This window comes from Somniosus microcephalus, chromosome 20 (assembly GCF_052327205.1).
Source record: "Somniosus microcephalus isolate GS21.2 chromosome 20, FLI_Smic_1.0, whole genome shotgun sequence".
NCBI classification, from domain to species: Eukaryota; Metazoa; Chordata; class Chondrichthyes; order Squaliformes; family Somniosidae; genus Somniosus; species Somniosus microcephalus.
In genome coordinates, this window is record NC_141006.1 from 43,294,880 (window position 1) to 43,315,510 (window position 20,631).

At 42.2% G+C, this 20,631-nt stretch overlaps 1 protein-coding gene across 22 annotated transcripts in view; it reads left to right on the plus strand.

Annotated features, from left to right (window-relative positions):
• macf1a (microtubule actin crosslinking factor 1a) overlaps window positions 1-20,631 on the plus strand; it is a 628,388-nt gene that overhangs the window by 468,732 nt on the left and 139,025 nt on the right. For 21 of the 22 annotated variants that reach the window (XM_085962506.1, XM_085962516.1, XM_085962528.1 and 18 more), the window contains 9 exons: window positions 1-165; window positions 1,472-1,638; window positions 9,742-9,898; window positions 10,244-10,370; window positions 12,281-12,343; window positions 13,264-13,499; window positions 14,526-14,655; window positions 16,785-16,984; window positions 17,092-17,587. The exon at window positions 1-165 is cut by the window's left edge and continues 153 nt beyond it. In XM_085962506.1, the coding sequence (XP_085818632.1) occupies window positions 1-165; window positions 1,472-1,638; window positions 9,742-9,898; window positions 10,244-10,370; window positions 12,281-12,343; window positions 13,264-13,499; window positions 14,526-14,655; window positions 16,785-16,984; window positions 17,092-17,587 (1,741 nt within the window). The remainder of the gene's footprint in view (window positions 166-1,471; window positions 1,639-9,741; window positions 9,899-10,243; window positions 10,371-12,280; window positions 12,344-13,263; window positions 13,500-14,525; window positions 14,656-16,784; window positions 16,985-17,091; window positions 17,588-20,631) is intronic. The other variant, XM_085962508.1, reaches the window with a different exon arrangement.

Genomic DNA, 20,631 nt, shown 5'->3' on the forward strand with positions numbered 1-20,631 from the left:
GAACAGCAGGAGAAGGAGAAGAAGCTGAGAAAACTGCTACCCAAAATGGAGCAGTTTGAGAAACTGGTACAGGATGTTGGACAGTTCATGGAAAGCAAATCTCAGAGCCTGACAGCTGGAGGAGATCCAAATAAAGATATTGCTCATTTTTCACAGAAAATACTGGTGAATATGATATTTGTTAAACTTCTATTATCTACTGAGTACCCCATCTCCATTTTTTTTAAATGAAGTACTAAAAACATTTATACATAGCTCATCGCTGATACAAAACCATTTCAGTTAAACATCAGGATATTTAATAGATTAAGTTCTCTAAGCAGCATCCTAGGCCCAGCTATCTTAAGCTGCTTCATCAATGACCTTCGCTCCATCATAAGGTCAGAAGTGGGGCTGTACGCTGAATGATTGCAGTGTTTGGCTCCATTCGCAATCCCTCAGATAATGAAGCAGTCCATGCCTGCATGCAGCAAGGCCTGGACAGCATCCAGGCTTGGGCCAGCCAATAAGTGGTAAGTAACATTTGTGCCACACAAATGCCAGCAATTACCATCTCCAACAAGGAACAGCTTAACCACCTCCCCTTGACATTCAGTGACATAACTATTGCCATCAACACCCTGGGGGTCACCAGAAACCAGAAACTTAACTGGACTAGCCACATAAATGCTGTGGCTACTAGAGCAGGTGAGAGGCTGGGTAGTCTGCGGGGAGTGGCTCAACCATCACCTTCGAGGCACATCACGAGTATGATGGAATGCTCTCTACTTGCCTCGATGGGTGCAGCTGCAGCAGCGCTAGGGACACTCGGCACCATCCAGGACACAGCAGTCCATTTGATCGGCATCCCATCCACTAGCTTAAACTTCCACTTCTTCCATCACCGGTGTATCGTGGTTGCAGTGTGTACTATCTACAGGATGCAGTGCAGAAACTCGCCACGGCTTTTTGGCAGCACCTCCCAAACCCGTGGCCTCAACACCTAAAGGGACAAGGGCACCAGGTACATAGGAGCACCACCTCCTCCAAGTTCGCCTCCAAATCACACACCGTCCTGACTTGGACATGAGGGGCAACTAGGGCTGGGCAATAAATACCAGCCTTGCCAGTGACGTCCACATCCCAAAAATAAATTAAGTTAAATGTTTTTAAATGAAGTTCGTTTGAAATACCAGTAATTTAGTTTTCAGCATTTGATTATATTGTAAAACTGCACTCCAATTTGACACCTATATTAATGTTAATTTGATAATCAGATTAAAGAGTGCAAGAAATTAAGATAGTACATTATACAATGAAGTTTGAGTTGAGGACAGTGTAGGGAGGAACTCTCAGCTCATCTTGCTCTTGGGGCATTTACTTATGTCATGGCATTCAAAGTGCAAAGTGTTCATTCCCCAGCACTTTGGTAACTAAGAGAAGCTCAAATAAACACAAAAAGTGCATGTGACTGTGTATTTGGTTGCCATAGGAGGAGAGCACAGAAATGGTGAAGCAAAGGGGAGATCTACAGACTCTACAGCAACTAGCAGAGGAACTGATATCATCTGGCATTTTGGCAGACAAGAATCAGCTCATGGAGACTGTCAAAGACCTAACCAGAGGATACAAAAAACTAGAACTAAATGTTAAGAAGAGGTAAGAGACGTTGCTCCTTTAAAGGGGTTTGTCTGGGTCATTCAGTAACTATTATTTGGCTTCTACAGGAGGCACAGGCCCAAAGTTTGTGGGATTAATGTGTTATTACATTGAAAAATTACACTGAGACTAAAATGTCAAAATAGATTGGCGTGATCCCATTAAGAAGCTTACTTCAGTGTAAATTTAGCTTTTTTTAATTTACCCCACTGTATTCGGAGCAGGTAGATGTATGTATAATGTCTTCCCTCCCTTCCCTTTTGTTTCTCTTAGATCCACCAGTTTCCATCCAAAAGGCTGAACAGGTGACCTAGTTCCAGGCCTCCACTAATATTGCTCTTCAACTAGCCTCTAGAATCTAGAGTCTAGATTATGTGCAAGAGTGCTTAGGTCACTTAACTCTGCCTCATATTTACCTCCCTTTGGGAAAGTGTCATGTCTCTATTCACTATGGGGGAAAAATTGAGTCGTGCCCCCGCGGCTGAAATTCATCGGTAGTGCCCCAAGAGGGAAGCGGGATGCTACTGGAAGCGCCCCGCCTCCCTCTTGGGGTGCTGCGAGCGAATATCGCGGCGCTATGTGCTGCGGTACTGCAGGCCTTCCGCCCCTTCTTAAAGGGGAGGGGCCTTGCGCAGCGTGACCCAGTGCCCGACTGGGCCACCAGGGATCGGAGTACTGGCAAAAGAGCCCGGCACTCAAGAAGTGCCGGGCTCACAGAGCGCAGCCGGCACTCTGCGGGGGTGGGGGGGGGGGCATTTGAGGAGGCCGGGGATGGCAATGGGGGCAGTTGCTGGCAGGTGGCCAGCAACAAAAATGGCCGCCCGGCACCTTCCCTTTTAATTAGCACGGTCGCAGGTAGGCCCCGTCTGACATGGCGTCCGGCGGTAAGTTAGGGGGCACTACCGAAGATTGCGAGCGGGGCGCTGAGCACAGCGATGACGTCATTGCCAGCGGCGTCACGGGGCGCTAACGGTTACCGCCGCTGCTAACCTCCCACTGAATTCCGCGGGAGGTGTTGGCGACGCAGCGCCCAGGCGCTAGATGCTTTGCACCCCATTAGTGCCCTCTTAGGGCGCTAACGAGACGCGCAAAGCAACCGAATTTTTAGGCCTATATCTCTTGACAACCAACTGAGTTCAGGAATTTACTGTATGAAGAAATGTGCCATTGCCTGCCCATGAACATTAACTATTAATAATAACTTAAAAATGCTTCATATTTTAACCAAGTTATAACTGTCATCAGAAATGGGGTCCTTCTAAAAATGCATTGTAGACCTATTCACATCAGCAACACCTTGCAATTGTATAGCAAGGGAGAAGGGGAGATGCACAAGTCGGAGGAACAGTGTGTTTGGGCAAGAGGAGCTGTTGGAGGGAAATTCAGAGATAGGGAGGGACCAGGCCGTGGAGGAATTTAAACACAAGGATAGGAATTTTAAGTTTGGGGTTGGGGCCTAAAGCCATTGCAGGTCAGTCAGGGAAAGAGTGATGGATAAGCAGGACTTGGTGTGGGATAGGATAAAGATAGCAGAGTTTTGTATGAGCTGAACTTTACAGAGGATGATGGTGGAATGCCAGCCTGGAAAGCGGTCAGGAAATCAAGTCTGGAGGTGACGAAGGTGTGAATGTGGTTTTTAGCAGCAGATGGGCAGTCAAGCTGGAAGTAGCCCTTCTTCGTGATAGACAGAATGTGGGATCGGAAGCTCAGGTCAGGATCACAAATCCAGCTCGGGGTTTAAATTAATCGAATGTTTGAACATCGATAAAAAGCAACATTATCTCAATTAATTTGATTAAATATTTTCAGCAAACTTTCTTGAACACTCGATTCTTTTTGAAAAGGGAATGAACCGTTTCTGCCTCACCACAATTTTACTTTTGTATTTTCATTAAACTTGACAGATTATTCACTGTCATCACCTCTGGATTCCTTTTGAAATTGGGTGTGATGAGAATTGTTAGCATTTTGGCTCGTGTCTGTCTAAATATTCCTTAATAGGAATACACTTAGGAACTCAATTACTTTTTCCAAACTTGATGAGATGCTTTCTCTCATCAGCTTCTTGGTTGCTGTCAGTCCTAGGTAAGCTGCAAATCTTAACCCTTTTTGTTGATTTGTTCAGCAACACTGATTTGTGACCTCAAGTTGCCCTTTATTAGAATTTAATCAAACTTAAAAGTGACTTTTCTTCTTGAGAAACAATGGATTTGTTTGAAAAGTGAGCATGGTAGTAACATTCTATTTGTATATGTATGATTACTTGCTCCCTAAATACTACATCAAATGTTTGCCATACCTAGAATTCCCAGCAGTTTGAAAAACACATTATTAATAACAGGCTCAAAGTAGCTTTGTGTTCTGACTGAAAGAGCTGAAAATATTGATGCCATACTAGAGACAGTGACAGTGATCTATAGCGAAGCCTGGATCTGATGTCAGTTATTTCCTGGACACATCAACTTTAATGTCATTTAAATGGTTAGAGTCAAGCTGGTCAAGCCAGTGGATGTGGTGTATTTGGATTTCCAGAAGGCATTCGTTAAGGTGCCACATAAAAGGTGACTGCATAAGATAAGAGCTCATGGAGTTGGGGGTAATATATTAGCATGGATAGAGAATTGGCTAACTAACAGGAAGCAGAAAGTCGGGATAAATGGATAATTTTCCGGTTGGCAAATGGTAACTAGTGGGGTGCCACAGGGATCAGTGCTGGGGCCTCAACTATTTACAATCTACATTAATGACTTGGATGAAGGGACCGAGTGTAATGTAGCCAAGTTTGCGGATGATACAAAGATGGGTGGGAAAGCAGGTTGTGCAGAGGACTCAAAGAATCTGCAAAGGGATATAGACAGGCTAAGTGAGTGGGCAAACATTCGGCAGATGGAGTATAATGTGGGAAAGTGCGAGGTTATCCACTTTGGCAGGAAAAATTAAAAAAGCAAATTATTATTTAAATGGAGAGAGATTACAAAATGCTACAGTTCAGATGGACCTGGGGGTCCTTGTGCATGAAACACAAAAAGTTAGCATGCAGGTACAGCAAGTAATCAAAAAGGCAAATGGAATGTTGGCCTTTATTGCAAGGGGGTTGGAGTATAAAAGCAGGGAAGTCCTGCTACAACTGTACAGGGTATTGGTGAGACCACACCTTGAGTAGTACTGCGTACAGCTTTGGTCTCCTTATTTAAGGAAAGACATACTTGCATTGGAGGCAGTTCAGAGATGATTCACTCGGTTGATTCCTGAGATGAGGGGGTTGACTTATGAAGAAAATTTGAGCAGGTTGGGCCTATACTCACTGGAATTTAGAAGAATGAGAGGTGATCTTATAGAAACATTTAAGATACTGAGGGGGCTTGACAAGGTAAATGCACAGAGGATGTTTCCCCTCGTGGGGAAATCTAGAACTCGGGGGCATAGTTTCAGAATAAAGGGTCGCCCTTTTAGAACTGAGATGAGGAATTTCTTCTTTCAGAGGGTTGTAAATTTGTGGAATTCTCTGCCCCAGAGAGCTGTGGAGGTTGGGTCCTTAAATACATTTAAAGTGGAGATGGACAAATTTTTGCAAGATAAGGGAGTGAAGGGTTATGGGGAGCGGGCGGGGAAGTGGCTGAACCCAAGATCAGCCATGATCTTACTGAATGGCGGAGCAGGCTCGAGGGGCCAAGTGGCCTATTCCTGCTCCTATTTCTTATGTTCTTATGTACAGGAAACTTTGGTTTATCCGGAGGTTAACTGTCCGGAATGCTCAGCCACCGGCAAAAATCAGGAGCCGTTTCGTTAGTTTTTTTTTCTTTTCGTTGCTTTTTTTTCACCAGTCAGGCTCTGCAAGGTCTCGCTGAAGCTGTTGCTAAGCTACAGAGACGCTTGCAAGGTACGGCCGACTGTTTAGAAGCAACAGGGTTTGTTGCCAGATACGGAGCTCAACATCTCCGTATGTTTCAACATTAGCGCTGGTTTGTCCGGCAGTTTTGATGGGACGGCAACAGCTCGGTCCCGTCGGTGCTGGATAGCACAAAGTTTCCTGTAATCAATGTAAACAGTTGCCAGACCAGATTTTATAGACGAATAGATTTGCCCTATTTGAAATTCTTCCTCCTACTGGCTAATCAATAGAGTTACGTGTCAATGTGGTCTATTGTCTAAGACAGTTCAACCCCCACCCCCCACGGGGGATGATGATGGGAAATCCGCAAGTAATGTAAAGTGAAAGAAGCGAGGCTGAGAATTACGTGGATAGCACGTTTTTAGACATGGTCACCTCGCAGCTTAAGAACGTGCAGTCAGAGAGGGAATGGGTGACCACCAGTCAGAAGAACGGGGGCAGGCAGGTAGTCAGGAAAGCCCCAGAGTGCATCTCACTCACAACCGTTTTTCTGTGTTGGAAAACGGTGAAAGTGACGGTTCCTCTGGGGAGTGCAGCCAGAGCCAAGTTCACGGCACTGTGGGTGGCTCAGCTGCACAAGGGGGGAGGAGCAAGAGTGGAAGGGCAATAGTGGTAGGAGACTCAATAGTGAGGGGTGCAGATAGGCGTTTCTGCGGCCACAGACATGACTCCAGGATGGCATGTTGCCTCCCTAGTGCCAGGGGCAAGGATGACACTGAACGGCTGCAGGGCATTCTGAAGGGGGAGGGCGAACAGTCAGAGGTCGTGGTTCACATTGGTATCAACGACATACGTAGAAAGAGGAATGAGGTCCTGCAACAGGAATTTAGGGAGCTAGGTAGCAGATTAAAAAGCAGGGCCTCAAAGGTTTTAATCTCTGGATGATTCCCGGTGCCACGTGCTAGTGAGTATAGGAATAGGAGGACAGAGCAGATGAATGCATGGCTAAAGAGTTGGTGCAGGAGGGAGGGCTTTAGTTTCTGGGTCTGTTTCTGGGGAAGGTGGGACCTGTACAAGTCGGACAGGTTGCACCTGAACCAGAACGGGACCAACATCCTTACGGGGAGGTTTGCTAGTGTTGTTGGGGGTGGGGTGTTTAAACTAACTTGGCAGGGGGATGGGATACGGAGTGGAGCTATAGTAGGGGGTGATGCACAGCCAAATATAGAGGAAAAAACAAGTCAGTCTGGAAGGCAGAGCAAATATATAACTGCACAAGGGAGTATCACAAGGCTGGATGGCATTTATTTTAATGCAAGGAGTCTTGCGAGTAAGGCAGATGAATTGAAGGTGTTGATGAACACATGGGAGTATGATATTGTTGCTATCAGAGACATGGTTGAGGGAGGGGCAGGACTGGCAGCTCAATACTCCAGGGTATAGAATCTTCAGGCAAGACAGAGGGGGGTGTAAAAGAGGAGGGGGTGGCGCAATATTAATCAAGGAGTCAATTACTGCTGTAAGGAGGGATGAGATCTTAGCAGATTCCTCTAATGAGGCCATATGGGTAGGACTTAAAAACAAAAAGGGGCAAGCACTTTGCTGGGAGTGTACTATAGGCCCCCAAACAGTCAGGGGGAGATAGAGGAACAGATATGTAGGCAAATCTCAGAAGTGTAGAAATAATAGGGTAATAATAGTAGGGGATTTCAACTTCCCCAATATTAACTGGGATAGTCAGAGTGTGAAAGGCTTAGAGGGTGCGGAATTCTTAGAGCATCCAGGAGAGCTTTTTGAGCCAGCATGTAGAAAGTCCTACAAGAGAGGGGGCGGTACTGGACCTAATTCTAGGGAATATAGCCGGGCAAGTGGTAGAAGTGTCAGTAGGAGAGCATGTTGGTGACAGTGACCATAATTCGGTGAGATTTAAGGTAGTCATGGAAAAGGACAAAGATGGACCGGAAATAAAGGTTCTAAATTGGGAGAAGGCCGATTTTAATATGATAAGGCAGGATCTGGCCAAAGTGGACTGGGATCAGCTACTTGTAGGAAAATCCACATCAGAGCGGTGGAAGTCATTCAGAAAGGAAATAGAGAGAGTACAGCATCAACATATTCCCGTAAAGGTCAAGGGTGGGACCAACAAGTCCAGGGAACCCTGGATGTCAAGGAATATACAAGAATGGATTAGGAAAAAAAGGGAGGCTTTTGGCAGATACAAAGAACTAAAAACAGAGGAAGCCCTAGAGGAGTATAGAAAGTGCAGGGGGGTACTTAAAGAAATTAGGAGAGCGAAGAGGGGGCATGAAAAAACACTGGCGGGCAAAATAAAGGAAAATCCCAAGGTGTTTTATAAGTATATTAAGGGCAAGAGGATAACCAGGGAAAGAGTAGGGCTCATTAGGGACCAAAGTGGCAATCTATATGTAGAGCTGGAAGATGTAGGTGAGGTTTTAAATGAATATTTTGCATCTGTGTTCACTATGGAGAAGGACAATGTCGGCATAGAAATCAGGCAGGGGTATTATGATATACTTGAACAAATTAGCATTGAGAGGGAGGAGGTACTAGCGGTTTTAGCGGGCTTAAAAGTGGATAAATCCCCAGGCCCAGACAAGATGTATCCCAGGCTGCTGTGTGAGGCATGGGGAGGAGATTGCAGGGGCTCTGACACAAATTTTCAGAACCTCGCTGGCCACAGGGGAGGTGCCAGAGGCCTGGAGGACAGCTAACGTAATACCATTATTCAAGAAGGGTAGTAGGGATAAACCAGGGAATTACAGGCCAGTGAGCCTAACATCAGTAGTAGGGAAATTATTGGAAAAAATTCTGAGGGACAGGATTAGTCTCCACTTGGAGAGGCAAGGGTTAATCAAGGATAGTCCGCATGGCTTTGTCAAGGGGAGATCATGTCTAACCAATTTGACTGAATTTTTCGAGGGGGTGACTAGGTGTGTGGATGAGGGTAGTGCAGTTGATGTAGTCTACATGGACTTCAGTAAGGCTTTTGACAAAGACCTGCATGGGAGACTGGTCAAGAAGGTAAGAGCCCATGGGATCCAGGGCAATTTGGCACATTGAATCCAAAATTGGCTTGGTGGCAGGAGGCAGAGGGTGATGGTCAAGGTTGTTTTTGTGACTGGAAGCCTGTGTCCAGTGGTGTACTGCAGGGATTGGTGCTGGGTCCTTTGCTGTTTGTAGTGTACATTAATGATTTAGATATGAATGTAGGAGGTATGATCAGTAAGTTCGCAGATGACACGAAAATTGGTGGAGTGATAAATAGCGAGGAGGGAAGCCTCAGGCTACAGGACAATATAGACAGGTTGGTCAGATAGGCAGAACAGTGGCAAATGGAACTTAACCCTGAAAAGTGTGAGGTGATGCATTTTGAGAGGACGAACAATGCAAGGGAATACACATGAATGGTAGGATCCTAGGAAGGACAGAGGATCAGAGGGACCTTGGTGTGCATGTACATAGATCCCTGAAGGCAGCGGGACAGGTAGATAAGGTGGTTAAGAAGGCATATGGGATACTTGCCTTCATTAGTCGAGGCATAGAATATAAGAGCAGGGAGGTTATGATGGAGCTGTACAAAACGCTAGTTAGGCCACAGCTGGAATACTGTGTGCAGTTCTGGTCGCCACACTATAGGAAGGATGTGATTGCATTGGAGAGGGTGCAGAGGAGATTCACCAGTTTTCAGCTATGAAGAGAGACTGGACAGGCTGGGGTTGTTTTCCTTAGAGGAGAGAAGGCTGAGGGGGGACCTGATTGAGGTGTACAAAATTATGAGGGGCATAGATAGGAAGGAACTTTTTCCCTTAGTAGAGGGGTCAATAACCAGGGGGCATAGTTTCAAGGAAAGGGGCAGGAGGTTTTGAGGGGATTTGAGGAAAAACTTTTTCACCCAGAGTGTGGTTGGAATCTGGAACTCACTGCCTGAAAGGGTGGTAGAGGCAGGAACCCTCAACATTCAAGAAGCATTTAGATGAGCACTTGAAACGCCATAGCATACAAGGCTATGGACCAAGTGCTGGAAAATGGGATTAGAATAGATAGGGCTTGATGGCCGGCGCAGACACTATGGGCCGAAGGGCCTCTCTGTGCTGTATAACTATGACTCTAAAATTTAATTTAATTTTTTTAATGTATCTATAAAGCAGATGTACAAGTACTAAAATAGTTTAGATATCAGACTATTCCATTATTAACTGTAATTTCTAGTAATAGATAAATATATATAGCATTGAGTCTCCATTTTGCAGGGAGGAAGAAGCATTATCTTGCCAGCAGCACCTGAGTGAGTTCACATCTCTGGTAGAGTCGATTAAAAAATGGTTAAAGGAAACGGAGGCTAATGTTCCAGCTTTAGAATCAGCACTTAATACAGACATGCTCGAGAAACAGATCCAACAAGTAAAGGTGAGTAAGCATAAAGAAAAAAATGCAAAATTTGTGCTTGTTTATGGAACATAATGCATTTTTAATTTTAATGTGCAGAATGGCTGTGTAATTTAAATAGTTTGTATGCAGGTTCTTCAAACTCGAAGTCATGCAGGTTTACTCACTTCTCAGCCATGTTATTATATGGAACAAAGCTTTCTATCATCTTTTAGGGGAAGGGAGAACCATGATGTAAGCACCATGCTGTCTAATTGTTCATAATGTTGGCCTCCCTCCTGGGCAAAGAAGCATGATAGAAACAAGCCTATATTGGCAAAGGTTTGAATGAAACAATGCAATGATGTGGTTTCTTTCGATTCACAGATCCTGTTGGAGGATTGGTCATCAAAATCTCCACAAGTGCAGGAAATAAATCATAAAGGAACTGAGTTAGAAAGTCTCATCATGGAAATAACATCACCTGATACTTCTTTGTTGTCCAGTAAAACAGGTAACATCTCGGATCTAGAAAAATGCAGTTAACTTAATGTTCGTGCATTTTAAAAATAATTTTAGGTTCCCCATACAATGCACCATTGACCATTAATAGAGGGCAGACAAACTACCTGCTGACAGATCTTTCTCATAGAATTTTTCAGTCATCTGTGAATATGCAACAGTGAACACGAATGATTTTTATTTCCTCACATCTTTGAAAAATGTTTAGCCTCTGTCTGATGGCACCGCCATGATTGGTCATTTTCCACCCATTAATTCATGGCTATGCTACCATGTTGGCCATTAATGAGCCATTTTATAACACCCCCCTCCCCCATGTTAAACATGTCACTAGAACTGCTTACTAATTACATTGTATTTCTAATTATTTCATGACAATGTTGTCCATATGTTTTTCATGTTGCTGCTTTTTTGTTTGTAATTATTTGCTTAAATGTAGTTTTATTTGATACCAGTCACAATTTCTAATCAATGCAACTTCATTTGATCTATGTGCTTGCCATGTCAACATAGACTAATTTGGTCAGTATTCTCTTTATATGTAGTTTATTTTTTATATTAGAAAAGCCATAGCGTACCTTTTATTCCTATAATTAATATAGCTTCATGTTTCTTAATTGTATGCACCATCCAAGAGAGCAAATATATGACCTACTCCTAGCTCTTTCTCAGTATGACTCTTGAGTCATTGCACTTTGCATTGCTTGAAATCTCCATTTAATTGAGCTGTTATTTTGAGATAGAAATGATGTGTTGAAGAAGAACATTGTCCATGGATATATTCGTCCTTTATATGATGTTTATTATGTACGAGTCTTGCTACTTGGTTGCATTGAAACTAGCTTGCCATTCTTAATTTTTTTTTAAATGCCTCCACATATACAGATAATCTACAAATTGTATGTTCCCATAAAACATTATTGCCTACATGATTCAGTGGGTACCTAAAGGTAAAGGGGTTCTCTGTTTCAGTCAGTGAAATTTATTGCAGCAAGAAGGGGGAAGAAAGTGCAGCTAATGTAGCAGAATTCAAGTTAAATATTCTTGGATACAAAGAAAGAAGAGAAAGAACTTACATTCATACAGCACTTTTCACAGCCTCAGGACATCCCAAAGTGCTTTACAGTCAATGAAGTACTTTTGAAGTGTAGTCACTGTTGTACTGTAGGGAAACGTGGCAGCCAATTTGCACACCACAAGGTCCCACAAACAGCAATACAATAATGACCAGATAATCCATTCAAGTGATGTTGATTGAGGGATAAATATTGGCCAGGACACACAGAACTCCCCTGCTCTTCGAATAGTGCCATGGGATCTTGTAGGTTCACTCAAGAACGCAGGCGGGACGTCGGTTTAACGCCTCATCTGAAAGTCGGCACCTTCGACAGTCCAGCACACACTCAGTACTGCACAGATGTGCCTGTCTGAATTATGTGCTGAAGTCTCTGGAGTGGTACTTGAACTTACGGCCTCCTAAAACAGAAGCAAGAGTGCTACCACTGAGCTAAGGCTGACACCTTGAATGTTATGAGAGTTTCTAAAGAATTTAAAGATGTTGCACAGTTTCATTTTTATATGTGCATTAATGTATACAATATGAATTTCCACAATTTTATGAGAAATAACATTCTTGAAGCTTAGCTATGTATTTCATGGACATACTTTATAAATCACAGCTATTCATGTTTGCTGCAACACCAGCAATACATACATCTCAGATTTATGTACAACTACCATACAATACAAAGCACTTTTATTTTTCAAAAAGAACTTAATCTGTAGAACAATGCTTGTTGGTGTCTTGTGATATCCTGCTGAGGGAGTCTGTGTCTGTGCTGAGCTTTTGTTCCTAATATTGGATGTCCTGTGCACTGTTGTGTCTCCCTGTTGTTTACTCAGGTTCTGTGATGGTGAATGGTGGAGTGACTGCACCTAGTATGAATGGGTACCACAGAAACAAAGGTGAGAACATAGGAAATCTCTGAGGTGTGTTTCTGTTGCATCTTCCAACCATTTTTCTCCTCAATTAGATTGATGTTGTAGGGAAGTGAACAAGGATGTGATAAAATGGTAATTAATTAATATGCTGTACCCATATATGTGCTGGAATATAACCTTAGCTGCCATCAGCTCCAGTGTTTCAATTTAATTGGCAACTTGTTATGCAAGTTAAAATGATCATTCTCCAGAAAAAAGAAAGCACATATTTGCTGCTGTTGGTTATGGAGCAACCCTTTTAATTTGCATGAATTTCTCCAGGCAAAAAGGTATGATGTGATCAAATATTAATATATTGTCAATAACTATGCAATAGTATTTAGTAAAGCTTTAGTAAAATAATGTCATGTTATGATGTACTCTGAGGGACCATGTAACCTACTCCTTGCTATAAACATTTTTTGAACAAGCTTCCAAAGAAAGCCTTCTAGCCAGGTAGTCTATTTTTGCACTTCCCTTTCTCTCTTAGTAGAAACTTGCTGGGAATTATGGTGTGGACATAATATTTTTTCAATTTGAAACTGCAACTGGGGTAAGCTAATGCATACTGGGGGAAAGAAAAAACTCCTAGTGAAATTATTGAAGAAGGCGGCTGCACCCAGTTTCAAGAATCCCAAAGAAAATTCTGCCTTTTAAGAATATCTAGCCTGCCCTTTCAGGCTTGAATGTGAAACCTTACATTTCTACACTGGTAGAAAAACAATTCTTTGTGCATATTATGCACTGATATATAGATGGCATTTCACAATGATCACCTCATAATTGAAGGTATTCTGACAATGATCTGAAGGTCAAGTTGCTGCAACAAAATTATGTCTTTTAAAAAAAAAAATTTTTTAAATGGTAAATCATATTTGCCCATTGTCTCTTATTGCCTTTTGTAGAACTCGCAGAAATCCAGCAGAATGTCTCTGACGTGAACCATAGTTATAAAACCCTTGGTAATGTACTAAAGGAATGTCAAGACCACCTTGGGGCCACATTTAACCAATTGCAGGAGGTTCAAGAAGAAACTGATTCCATTATGAAATGGCTAGAGTTAAAAGAACAGACTTTGTCCACTTTGAATTCATCACCAACCAAAACTCAAGCCGTGAAGGTACAAGTGGAGCAAAACAAGGTGAATATTTTAATAAATGCGACTGATAAAGCATAAATTAGATACCACACAGATAATAACACCGCAGTTAAAATTATCATGCCGTCATTGCAAATTAAGCTTCTGAAGCCTAATGATTAGTGAACAACTTTTATGAGTTTTTTTCAGTATACAACTGGGTGCTTCTTGGTTGGAGGGAAAGGAAGGAAGTAGTTATGTTGATCAAAGGGGATAAATAGGAAGAAAATAGACAAATTAACTTTGACAATTTTCAGTCTGAGTTGGAGCAAAACAAAATGAGTGTTCAATCTTCATTCAGTCATTCGGAATGAGCATTTAGGCCTGGGCTTCAGCAAAATTCATAACGGCTAAAGGTAATTGTCTAGATTGCTTTGAATGCTGGGTTCTCCAAAGCTTAGTCCAGACCATCAGATAATATAGCTTTGTTCCTCTGAAGATCTGAATCTTCATTACTATTATGAGTAAACAAATGCTTTATTTTGGGAAACAAATAAAATTGGAGTTTACTTTAGTCTTACATTACCTTCAAACATAGATAGGATGATGAAAGAAAAGGGTATAACTACGTTTATGGCTATTTCATTTTACAAGGATATACTTTACATTCATAAGCTATTGCCTTTTGTATTGAAGAAACCAGAGCTCTAGTTTGCCTTTATTTCTTTTGTTACTTTGTTTATGCTCTGGTTGTGGTATTGTGTAAATTGAAAAATAATCTTTCAACCAGAGAGTGAGTTATTTAATTTTTTTTATTCCTTAAATCTTTTTAGTTCTACATAAGTTGTACTTGTATTCTGACTGAGGAGTTTTAATTTTGTCCAATTTATATAATAGAAAATGTGCATCTTGAAAGCAATAATGAACCCTTCGATTCTTAAAGAGCTCACATATAAAAAAAATATGCAATTAATTGAGCTAACATTTAACTCCACGATGGGTAAATCCTTCAGACATCAGAATTAATGCGGTAATTTAGTAAAAGCAAGTTTGCAAATTTGTTGTCAGTCACTGAACTTTTTTTCTTAGGCCTTTCTTGCTGAGCTTGAACAGAATTCTGGGAAGGTTGAGAAGCTGAAGGAGACGTTGAAAGACTTATTGAAGAAAAATCCAGACTCGCCAGAAGCTAAGAAGTGGATGGAAATGCTAGAACAAATAGGTAAAACTAATACAATTTTCAAGTTTGTGGGATGGGAAACCTTGCACTTATAACAAATTAAGAAGCATAAAGGTACAGAGCTGGCACATGGGATTAGGAGAACTGATTGTGTGGAGGATAAACACCAAAATGGATTGGTTGGGCTGAACAGTCTGTTTCCATGTTGTAATTTTTGTGCAAGTGTGGGAAGTCTAATTTTTTTAGATTCTTGATCAAGGAGGATAACCAATCCATGAAGATAAGATAAACTAAAAGAACGCCAGTAACTGGGTAGGGAGGAATTACTTAAAATAATCTGGTCACTGAACTGAATGTTGCGGTGTGTTGCAAATATATTTATAAATATCAATGTTACTTTCACAATCTTCCCTCACCCTAAAATATCAAATAAGCATCTCTGCTACTTGGTGCTCCAATAATGGATACCGTTCTCAAAGAGCAGAGATCAAATCTTCAAAACTATTGATTCATCAGGAAATTATAACACTGATCATTCCTCCCCAAAAAGGAAGTCTGTTAGATATACAAATTGTTGTCTCCTCCTTTAACCTTTGAATAGATAGATATAACTCTCACCACAACAATTTATTTTGTAAACTTATTTCAGTCATGAGAAAGAACTCTTAGTTTCAGTCATGCTTACTGCCCTTGTGAATAGAGTCTTGCACATGAATGAAATATATTCAGTAACAATTGACTCGACATCCTATGTCCTATATCTTCACCAAATATTTTTGTTTTTGGAAAAAAGGGTTAGGTTTTAAAGGATTGTTAATGGCCTTATTCTTGAGTTTCCTTAAATAAAAACAGCTCATGATTTTAAAAGTGAGCCGTGCACTTTAAACAAATTGTTCTAATTCATTGATCTGATCGTCTCCTACTGTGAGGAAAATAACATGGTTTTTGCTTCCCTCCAAGTTGCTTCATCAATTTTTGTTAATTAATTAATGTATATATGCAGAATGATTCCCTCAAATGAAGGATTGCTTCAAAATTACATCAGTTGAACAATATCAGGAAGGCCCCAGGTTTGACCTCTGGTTCATGCAAAGTTAGCACAGAAAATGTGGGCCTGATGAGAAGAAATTGGCCAGAGTAGCCTCTCCTATTGCTGACCAGTGGCTCCTGCTGGAAATGTGTGCACGTGAAGATCTTGGTGTCATAAATCGCAACTTCCACAAGAGGTAACTCAGGAAGTACTACTGAACGGCCAGCTGAGGGCGCCGCCTGAGGAGTATAAATACTCGGGCGTGGGCCCAACTTGGCCAGAGACAGTCTGGAAACAGGAAGCTAGTGACTACTAACTAGACCTCCATGTTTTGTTACAAGTCGATTAAAGCCTTGCTTTATGTACAACCAAGTGCGTAGTGAGTCTTTATTACGTCACTTGGTGTGGTGGGAAGAGGAAGGGCAAGAATGAATTGATTTAGTTACTATGTGTAGCAACATTATAAATACATTTATGATGTCTTTACGCATAGCAACCAGTTTAATTTCCCCCCAATTTAGGACAGGATTCCATTCAGTTATGATGATTTACACAGTGAAGTAGCGATTCTCTACTCACTGTACAAACTTGGCCGTGATGAATAACTACTTAAATCACCTAGTAAGGGACCATTGTTTTTCCATCGGATTGTACCCCAGCCTAAGTCACTACACTTGGGGGAAAAGAGGGATAACGAGTGTCTAAGTCTCTGGCTCTTGAGGGCTATGAGACACAAACTGAAACAGGCTGATTAGTGGAAAAGGCTGGGAGCTTCTGATGAGGTTTCAGCCTCACTTTAAGTGGGAAGATTGCAGTTCTCATCATGAATGTATTTTGTAAACTGTTTTTGAAGTGTGGTATTTTTTATGTTAATTTTGAGTCTATGCTTTGCTTTGGAAACTAGATTGGTTACTTAGCCTAGAGTATTATTTTAACTATGGTTTTAAAGTTGTGTTTTTCAAGAGTTAATGTTGTAGAATCCCATAGTATCAAACCATTCTGCATTATATTGCATGGTAAGTACAAAACATTTTAACATGTTATATTATGATTTTGTCAATCAGCAGGAACCAATATGTATAATATTATACATGGACCTTTCTCAGAATAAATCATCATTGTTATTTGTAATTTTTATTAGAGTCAAAATGGACTCATGCCAATCAGACAATAACAGAGAGACAACAAAAACTTGAGGAATCAGCCAACCTACTCTCAAGTTTCCAGAACGCAGAATCACAGCTCAGTCCATGGCTATCAGAGAAGGAATTAATGATGAGTGTACTGGGTCCTCTATCAATTGATCCAAATATGCTACGTGCTCAGAAACAACAAGTGCAGGTAAAATTAAAAACTACAAACTTCAAGAATATTCACGAACACACCACAAAAGATTGAATATGAAATGTTTCCCAGTATCTCTAATTACATCTTTTTGTTTGTGACAGTTCATGTTGAAAGAATTTGAGACTCGTAGACCCCAGTATGAACAACTAAATCAAGCAGCACAGGGCATACTGTGTGCACCAGGAGATGTATCTCCTTCTGACAGCCAGATGAGAGATCAGCACGGAGCCATCAACGACAAATGGGATAAACTTACTAATCAGCTGAGCGGCCGTTCCAGTCAAATTGATCAAGCCATAGCCAAGAGTACACAGTACCAAGAGCTACTGCAGCAACTCACCGACAAAGTCAGGATCCTTGGTAATAAACTAAACAGCCAATCTGTGATCAGCACACAGCCAGATGTTGTCAAACAGCAACTTGAAGAAACCAGTGAAATCCGTTCAGATTTGGAACAGCAAAAGGAGCAGATTGAAGAGGCACAAATTCTCTGCAATGACCTGTCCTCCCTTATTGGTGAACAATATTTAAAGGATGAGCTTCGGAAGCGGCTGGAAGCTGTCCTGATGCCATTTAATGGTCTTGAAGAGCGAGCAGGTTGGTATGGATGCTACAGATTTAGTTACGGTGTACCAAAAAAAATTACTGTAACATGATTTTGAACCAGTTAATCATCTATTACCAGATGAAGTGACAAAACCGGTTCCTGTAATTTTTCAAGTTGTGAACTTTGGTTACTTCTATTACAGATACATTCCACTCTTCTGTCACTATATATTGAAACTCAGCTGAAACCCCTGTAGTCAATAAGCTGTCAGAAACATTTCCAATTGACCAAATTCCCTAAAGAACATGGAAGAGACCAACCTAATGCTTTTCAGCTAAATCCTTGTCTCGAGCTGAGAAATCGCTGTCTGATAACGGTGAGCGCTGATAGCCTCGCCGTTCTTTCTATCGCAAAACCCAGGCCATAATTCTCTCTCCAATTAACTGGACTGCTATTTACCTTTTTAACTACTTTCGTTAAAAATGCATTCAAAATTGCATTTAATTTTAACTCGTGATTAATATTCCAATTAGCTTCCTGCCCTCAACTCAGGAAGTTTTTAGTTTTCGGGCTAAATCTGTTCTCCGGCACACTCTTGGTGTGTGGGCCCAGAGAGTGAGAGTTAACATCCTATTTAACTGTGGAGGGCATTACATTTAAACCCAATCCCGTTCTCGCCCAACATCCATGCACATGCACTTTCAAGTGGGGTCGCTAGATAGTGAAAAGGTGTGGAAAATCTGGCTTTTTTTCCCCCCTTTTCTAGCCCAGGAGCATTGAAGCGAATTGTATCTTCCCATCAGTCCCCAGTTAATATCGGCTAAATTAGCACATGTTCGGGATCAAACCTGGGACCTTCTGCTCCATTGCCTTAGTGCGACACTAGGCGGCACCTATAATTCTGAATCTTTCAATTCGGCCTTCTGATTTGGAGGCTTTATTTCTATTTGAAATTGAGTTTAAAAAAAATAATGAAACTCAGCTGCAAGTAAATGATACTTTTCTGGATAAAAATCACAATCAGAAAACTTCAGGTGTGGTCAGCAAAACAGTTTGGGAAGGAACAAATAAAATACTTTTAATGAACAGTGAAGGCTCACAACTGTCTCCATAAAGTACAATGCTAAAGTAGTTGAAGTGCATTATTAGCTACATAAGTAGCTTCCATCAGCCAAGAGTGAATTTTATGTCAATGTTACCCATCATTGCGGAGAGAAAACTAGATGGTTCCCGTGGCAGAAGGGGAAAGCATCTGCAAGTCTCAACAGAGCTGGAGTTGGTTTTACTAGGTTTAACACAAATTTTGGGCTTCGTTTTTCCAGAAGATAAAATCTGAAGGCTTATTTATAATAATAATAACAATAATAAATTGGATTATACACTCATTAATGACAGGAATGTTACTTGGCCCAGAAATTTGGGTCGGAGGCTTCCCGTGGGTGCAAGCCCCTGACCTGCACTTACCTAGCGCGCCGGCCGTTGAGCTGTGGGCCCCCGTGGAATTGCGATCCTGGGCCTCCTCCAACTGCCGGCGCTTGCGTATCCCAGGGGTGCAGTTCGTTCGATGCGTCCCCTGGGATCACGTGGGCCATGGAGAGCCAATTGGTAGCAGGGAATGCTTCATTCATAAGTTCTGTCAAACCTATAATTACTATAAGCCCCAAAACATCACTAAATCTTCAAAAAAAAAACAAAAAAAAATTTTTAATCACATTTTTAAAATAAACTATAAATTACATGAAATAACTATTTTAAACAATAATTTAAATTTTTGAAAAAAATAATTTTATTTTCTAACGGGGCTAAAAATAAACTTACCTTTCTTTAAAGTATTTAAAAATAATAAACCTGTGTTTTTAAAAAAAAAAAAAAAGTTTTAATTTTAATTAATTCACCACTTACCTTGTAAAAAGCAGACCTTGCGACTGCTTTTTACATGTCTAACTTCTGGAGACTTACCTTCCTGGGAAAACCTACAAAAAAAACCGTAAGTTCGATGCGCACGCGCTGCCTCTCCTGCGCATGCGTTCCACCTCTTAACCCCTTCTTTCAGGGGAACGGAAGTGCCGGTTTCCCGCGCATGCGCAGTGCATGCACGAGACCGGCACTTCCATTGGGGGATAGTGCATAAAGTATTCTAATAGTAAGGTGGGCTGTAGTCCTTTAACGCAATAAACCCTATGGGGGAAAAATTCGGTTGCTTTGTGCCTCCCATTAGCACCCTAAGAGGGCGCTAACGGGGCATAAAGCAACCAGCGCCCGGGCACGGCGGTGCCAGCACCTCCCGCGAAATTCAGCGGGAGGTTAGTGGCGGCGGTAACCGTTAGCACCCCGCGGCGCTGCGCCACCGGCGATGACCTCATCTCCATGCGCAGCGCTCCGGCTGCGATCTTCGGTGGCGCGCCCCCCCCCCCCCCCCCCGATTTACCACTGGATGCTATGTCCGACGGGGTCAGGGTGGTCTACCTGCGGCCGGGGCGGTGCTAGTTGAAGGGGAGATGGCGGACGGCCATTTTTGTTGCTGGCCACCTACCAGCACCTGCCCCCGTTGCCGTCCCCGGCCCCCGGGAAGTCCCCCCACCCCCCACCACGCGGGGTGCCGGCTGCGGTCCGTGAGCCCGGCACTCCTCTTGAGTGCTGGGCTCGTTTGCCTGCACTCCCAATCCCTGGTGGTCCAGCTGGGCGCCAGGACGCGCTGCGCCAGGCCCCTTCCCTTTAAGAAGGGGAGGAAGGCCTGCAGTACCGCGCTGCGGCATGTAGCACCGCAATATTCCCTCGCAGCGCCCCAAGAGGGAGGCGGGGCACTTACAGTAACGCCCCACTTCTTGGGGCGCTACCATTCAATTTCGGCTGCAGGGGTGCAAATTTTTTGTAGCGCCCCGGCAAAGTTAGCGCCCCAAAGGGGGCGCAACTCAATTTTTTCTCCCTATTTTTTTTTTTTTTAGCTAACACAGCCTCAAGTTATTTAGAATTTAATTGGCTATTTACAAACTTGAAAAATATGAAAAACAATGGATAGAAAAAGAACAGCTGGTCCAGCAATATTAATTAAATATTGCAAATAAATACACTTTGTTTACTATTACACTTTCAG